This window comes from Triticum dicoccoides, chromosome 2B, assembly GCF_002162155.2.
Source record: "Triticum dicoccoides isolate Atlit2015 ecotype Zavitan chromosome 2B, WEW_v2.0, whole genome shotgun sequence".
Classification (NCBI taxonomy): Eukaryota; Viridiplantae; Streptophyta; class Magnoliopsida; order Poales; family Poaceae; genus Triticum; species Triticum dicoccoides.
In genome coordinates, this window is record NC_041383.1 from 760,343,524 (window position 1) to 760,350,113 (window position 6,590).

At 40.8% G+C, this 6,590-nt stretch overlaps 1 protein-coding gene across 1 annotated transcript in view; it reads left to right on the top strand.

Moving 5' to 3' along the window:
* Positions 1–2,286, top strand: part of LOC119368627 — an 11,801-nt gene extending 9,515 nt beyond the window's left edge. Inside the window, exons 2-6 of the mRNA XM_037633833.1 lie at positions 649–769; positions 1,166–1,225; positions 1,317–1,596; positions 1,701–2,030; positions 2,097–2,286. Coding sequence (XP_037489730.1) covers positions 649–769; positions 1,166–1,225; positions 1,317–1,596; positions 1,701–2,030; positions 2,097–2,275 — 970 coding nt within the window. The 3' untranslated portion in view covers positions 2,276–2,286. The remainder of the gene's footprint in view (positions 1–648; positions 770–1,165; positions 1,226–1,316; positions 1,597–1,700; positions 2,031–2,096) is intronic.
* The last annotated feature ends 4,304 nt before the right edge of the window (positions 2,287–6,590 follow it).

Below are 6,590 nucleotides of genomic sequence, written 5' to 3' on the forward strand. Positions count from 1 at the left end.
GGGGGGGGGTGATTGGATTTAGATTGCATAGTATGATCAGACCATGTGTCCTACCAAAACCTACCAGTATCACCGCTCCCAACATCACATTTAGCCAAAGACTGAAATTGGTCCCATGCAGACATACAATCTCGGATGTTCTGCTTGTTGAAGAATATGTATATTCTCTGATGAAGTGCCTCTACACCACATGACTTAGGCCTACATGCAAGACCTCATTTGGCAAGACATTTACTCCCTCCGTCCCATAATGTAAGACGTTTTTTGACACTAGCGTAGTGCCAAAAAACATCTTACATTATGAGACGGAAGGAGTACCTTGCTATCAATATCTTTGCCTACATGATAATAGTACCATTTTCTTAGTGAAGGTCTGAAGCATAACTAAATTGATATATATGGTGCTTTAATTGCTTTCTGCAAGTTAGAACTAATATAATTTGTCTTTGTACGACAACACATGTCTTGAGTTGCTCAGATTTAATGATAATCTGATGTGCATAGTGTATTTATTTGTTTCCACCGTAATCATACAGTAGGAATATACCTGTTTCTTAGATTGAGAAACAAATATTTAGTTGTTGTGAATGGTGGATGTTCAAACCATGTTGTTTCTTGTTATAAGATATCCTTGTGTTCTTTTTGCAGTGGGGAAAAAATTCAAGATATTGTCTGGCCGAAAACCATAGAAATTGAAGGAAGAGTGAAATGGGGGGATTTTAAAAAATTCCTCAAGGATCTTCGTCACTCTCAAAACCGGTCGATAATGGTAAGATTATTTTCTTACATTATAGATGATTCATCCTTGTTCTTATGATTTGACACTCTCCCCCTATAGGATTATTTACTATTGTGCTGAAATGAGTTTGAAATTGTATGTGACATACCTAGATAATTACTCCCTCCGTTACTAAATATAAGACTATTTAGAGATTTTAATATGGACTACATACAAATGTATATAGACGTATTTTAGAGTGTAGATTCGCTCATTTTGCTCTGTATGTAGTCCATGTTGGAATCTCTAAGAAGACTTTATATTTTGGAACGGAGGGAGTATGTGTTTTGTAGCGTGAGTTTTCTTTCATCATAAGTTTTACTAGTTGATGAAACATCACAGAAATAAACCTGAACTAATATTTACTTGCAATCAATATTCTATTAGGTAATTTCCCTGTGCTTGAATGCTGGGTCTTTGAAAGATGGCTTAAAGGGAACGAAGGAGGTAACGTTGACACTTGATTTTCCATTTCCAGTCTTTGTAAGGTATGGACATTCAGAATATTATGTTTAAGGTATTTATGACACTGATGCAGGTTGCAGACAAATTAAAAGTGAACAAAAGAATTGGTTTAGCAACAATAGAAGATGATACATGTATTTATGTATGTCCCGGACAGAAGGAGATAATAACAGTCCTTCAAAAATATGGTTTCTGGGAAGGCGCGTCAACAGTCGATACAAACCAAGACTCGTTAATCGGTTTTGTTGTACGGGACCGAATATCACCGGTAAACACAAGCAAGGGAGAGATAAGCATTGACAAAATACAAGAAATTGGGGGCACTCATGTGGAAGCACAACAAGTGATATATGGTAAGCTTGTATTATCTATTAGCCCACATACATGGAAGTCTTATTCTCTCACTGTCCTCCTCTGGTAGTTGCTGATCATGCACATCATCCTTCTCTTCTTTCAGATCAACGATCATACCCTGTTCACCCTCTTCATGTTCCAGTAGATGATGGCATATATTTTCGGCCTCCTCCTCTGGTACTAGCAGAGCAAGGCGCATATCCTTCATGTCCTCCTCCTGGACTACTAAGTCATGACTTTCATGCTCGGCATCCTCCTCCTGGACTACCAGGTCAAGGGTTACATCCTCGACATCCTCCTCATGCCCCAGAATGTCAAGGCGTCTTTCACTCGCATGCTCCTTGCGCAAGAGACCAAGGTTTCATTTCCCATCGTCCACCCAATTTTGCACCAGGATATTTGAGTCCCTCAACTGGTCATGGAAACAACAATGGTATTTCTCCTGACTAGCAACATTGGATGTTTAGCGAATGGCGTGAGACTGACTATGTTATTGCAGGTTCATTACACTTGAGGCCACCTAGCGGTTCTGCTCCTGGTCATGTGTGGCCTCCCATGTTGCACCCAAGGTCCGGGGATGATCGTTATGGTTTTGAAGGATCGAAAGGTTTCTCTCGCTCTAGCTCCACATATTACTCTAGATACGACAATGGCTCAGGTAGCAGGCCTCGCAACTAAAGTCATTGATGAAAGTGTAGCCTTGTCCCAAACAACATTCTGAATGATTTATCTTAGATTGGTGTATTCAGAAGTACAAGCCAGACACCAAGACATGGATTCTTGTTTCCTTTTCCTTTTGGACAAGTTACTCCCAATATCTGCAGAACAGAATTTTTGATGTGTACAATGATGTATTACTATGTTCCAACTGGCATTGCTTCATGTATCTTAAGATTTGGTGCTCAATGATGTTATTATGTATTTTTGTGGATAAGCCATAGGAAGTTTTTCTTCTGAATAGTTGAAGTGTGTCATAGCGAACTACTCCGGTATGGTAGATATGGCGATGGAACAAGTCCTCTAAGTCTCCTCCCTGTCTTGGAACTAGTTCTACTAAAAAGCTTGTCAAACACCTCCCTCCTTGTCGACTGCCAGAGAGCTTCCGCAGGATGCCAGCCGGTTGCCCAATAAGCTTGGCTTCGAATATAAAATCGTGGTAAGCTACACCGCAGTTGGAGTTTTAGGTGGTGTTGCCGGTTGTGAGTGTTTTTTCCCACATTGGCTGCTCTCTTTATTATAATTGTTCCCTTGACATAAATAGATTTAAAAAAAAATTTGGATGCTAAGTATTAAAAAGCTAGTTCTAATGGAGAGTTTTAGGGAGGTTCCATCACTGCAGCCAAGAGGGTGTGTAACAGAATGGCCCATGAACTAGCTGCTTACGCTAGGAGATTTGAGGACAGTGTTACCGTTGCTGATGTCCCAACTTCGGCTCAGGCGCCTCCTCCAGGAGGAATGTAATGCTAGTCAGTAATGTAATTGGCCTGGGCCTTCTCTAAAAAATAAAAGTTTTGAAAAGCTAGTTGATTTTCATTTGGGTAACTGTCGGTTTTTTGCCCATTCTGTTTTTTTTTTGAGGGCACAAGGTATATGTGCGCACATTTCCTCTGTCCTGATTGTATCCCTTCTCGTCTGCCTTTGATTTGGGTCATAGCCAAGTTCCCCCCTACTACTAACTGACCTAAAACTTGAGAAAAGAAAATCTAACGGTTGTGATCTTCTAGACCCAATAAGAGCAACTTCAATAGCCCACCTAAAAAACTTTCTGTAAAAGTCGTTTTACAGGATGTCTCTATAATTTAGAGGAACTTGTCGGAAGACAACTTTTTTTTAATTCCTGTAAACATCTTTCACTAAGATATTTTTTCTTATAATTTTTCATTAAACAAGCCTAGCTAATGGCCCATGGCCCGCAAGTCAGTGACACATGTGATGGTGGCCGATAAGGTGGCGTGGCAGCGATGATGATGGTGGCCGGCGAGGTGGCGTGGCGCCATGGCGTGAGGGTGTTCGGGCATGAAGGTTCAAAGCCGTTTCAGGCTGTCAAAATTATACATAAAGATCATCTTTCCGTAAACATAAGGAAAGTTATCGGCAATTATAGAGGAAGGATCCCTAAAAAAAAATAAGGGAGCTATTGAAGAGCTATTTTTGCCTCAACCTCTTGTAAACAATTGTGTTTTTAATCATATGGGAACTATTAGAATTGCTTGAACACCCGATGGGTAAACAACTTTGGTTGACTGCCCTGCGCGGAAAGCTGACCCTACATGGGTTGATGGTAGACATTTGTCTCTATAGTACTTTAAGAAAATATATAAGTTTTCATGTTTTACTTTTTTTCTCTTCATCTCTTCGTCCAACATTCCCTGCATGTGATAATCAATCACCTTAATCTACCCCCTAACCAATTTTATTTTAATTTATTTGCCAATCTTCTCATCAAACTATAAGATAAATCACGAGTGCGATTTGAAATTTTACACAATCACATTAATATAGGCATGTAATCATAAGTTAAATATTAAAATATTTATACCCCGTCGCAACGCACGGACATTGTCCTAGTAAAAAAAACCACCTGTTTGTAAGAAAAACCTTGAACATGAGCATATAAACAATGGGACAACTAACGTACCTGTGCATGTTGACAACACATGACAAAGGAAAAAGAGTAAGGCAAGATAGTAAGATCAGGAGAGCTAAGATGGTTCGTGAGGGAAGGGTCACACTGTTGCTGACGGACCGTATTGCACCATGTGAAAATGTAATTGACACCCCCTCCATCCCATAATCTACTATATCACTAAGCTCCCTAGGATTGGAGGCCTGTCATTCAATTGAGGTCACCAATTTGAGATTGGGTCACCGATTTTGATCGGGTCAACAATCTCTCACTCAATTATTTTAATTCATCATGCTCTCTAATTTTGGAGCTCTTTTATTCCATTGAGAAATTCAATATTGAATTTTGTTTATGATTTTGACATGATTAACAATTTTTCAAATCAATCGGAAGCAACTGGCCTATAAAAACATATCAATCCCAGGCACAATCTCAACATCTAGAAAAAATAAGCGTCAACATGTGATACTGTAGCATCAATATAGTACATGCAGCCGACGAAAATTTCCCTTCATAAGTATGAGTTGATTACCAGGCAACACAAAATCACACCGCGAAAGACGCACCAAAACACCGCATTATATGAATGAAACAAAAAACACTCCATCATCTTCCCCACCGATCCAACCAAATACTCCCTCCATTCCAAAGTATAACACTAGTAGAAAACAGGGCCTTGGTTCAGGCCGGGCCAACCCATTAGTCCCGGTTCAGCCCAGATCCGGGACCCATGGGGGCATAGGTCCCGGTTCGTGAGGCCAGGGGGCTGGCCGGGCCATCGTGGGGCATCGGTCCCGGTTCATCTGGCACCTTTGGTCCCGGTTCGAGGCTCGAACCGGGACCAATGTGCTTCGCTCCTGGCCCACCACCATTGGTCCCGGTTGGTGGCTTGAACCGGGACCAAAGGGTGTCCTTTAGTCCCGGTTCCAGCCACGAACCGGGACCAATGATGTGCCTATATATACCCCCTTGCCGGCGAGCAGAGCACTCCACACTGCTCTGTTTTTTCTGGACGGTGAGGGGAGGGCTTTGTGGTGCTCTAGCTCACCTCCTATGCACATGAGGTGTTCGATGAAATGCCCGAGCCACACTACTTAAGCTTTTTCCTCTTCAAGCTCGACCTCCAAACTCCATTTTCCTCAATATTTGTCTAGGTTTAGCGGTCTGTCACGTCCCATTCCCGTCTTCACCACCTTTGATCGCCCGCGCTGATCTCGTCGCCGACACCACCGTGGTGAGCCTCTTGCTCTTATCTTCTTTCTGAAAGGAAAAAAATTCTTACTTGTATGTTTAGATAGATACTTGTATAATTTTCTTACTTTTATTATTGCTTCTTATTATATAGTGCGATGGTTTTGGTATCCGCCCCTGTCAGCCCTCGTCCTATCTATGATTCGGATGTGGTATATATTATATTTTATAACTATTTGGTTCGTTTATTGTTTATGACAATTATGCCGACCAACATGACATAGATTTTATTTATCTAGGAGGTATGTGAACCGGAAATTTCAACCAACCCTATTGTCGAGGGGTTAAATTTAGTTGAAGAAGAAAGCAATTACTTGAAGGAAAAATAAAAAAAAAATTGAGGAGGAGAAGATGATATTGGAGTTGCATGTTGCGGATGTTGTCGATAATCACAAGATCAAGATGGATGCAATGCGCTTGAAGATTAGAAAGATTAGAAAATATGTCATTCATACTGAGGCTTGGTATCATTATGCCGTTGGATCAATTGTTACCTTGGTTGTGATTATGATCGCATTTGTTGTTGCATTGAAATGTTTTACATAGTTTCAATGTATGTTTTAATTAGATGCTCTAGAGAGCTATATGTTGTTCAATGAGAACTATGTATGTACTTTGGTTTTAATGTGATGACGAACTTCTATTAATTTGGTCACTTATCTATTCATGATGTTCTGTAATGGTTTTTGACACACTTAATTATATATAATGCATGCAGATGAACCGGCAATGGATGTACGGTGACAGACACACCTTTGAGTGCGTGCATAATTTTCTCGAAGTGGCTGAGGCAAATAAGTAAAATGGTTTTATGTGTTGTCCATGCCCTATATGTGGGAATACGAAGTTTTACTCTGACTCGAAAACCCTTCACACCCACCTGCTTTATAAGGGTTTCATGCCACACTATAATGTTTGGACCAAGCACGGAGTAATAGGGGTTATGATGGAAGACAATGAAGAAGAAGAGGACGATGAAAACTATGTGCCCTCTGAATACGGTGATGCCGCAACGGGGGAAGATGCTGAAGATCAAGAGGAACCAGACAATGTGCCCGTCGATGATCTCCGTCGGGTCATTGTTGATGCAAGGAGACGGTGCGAAGGTCAAAAGGA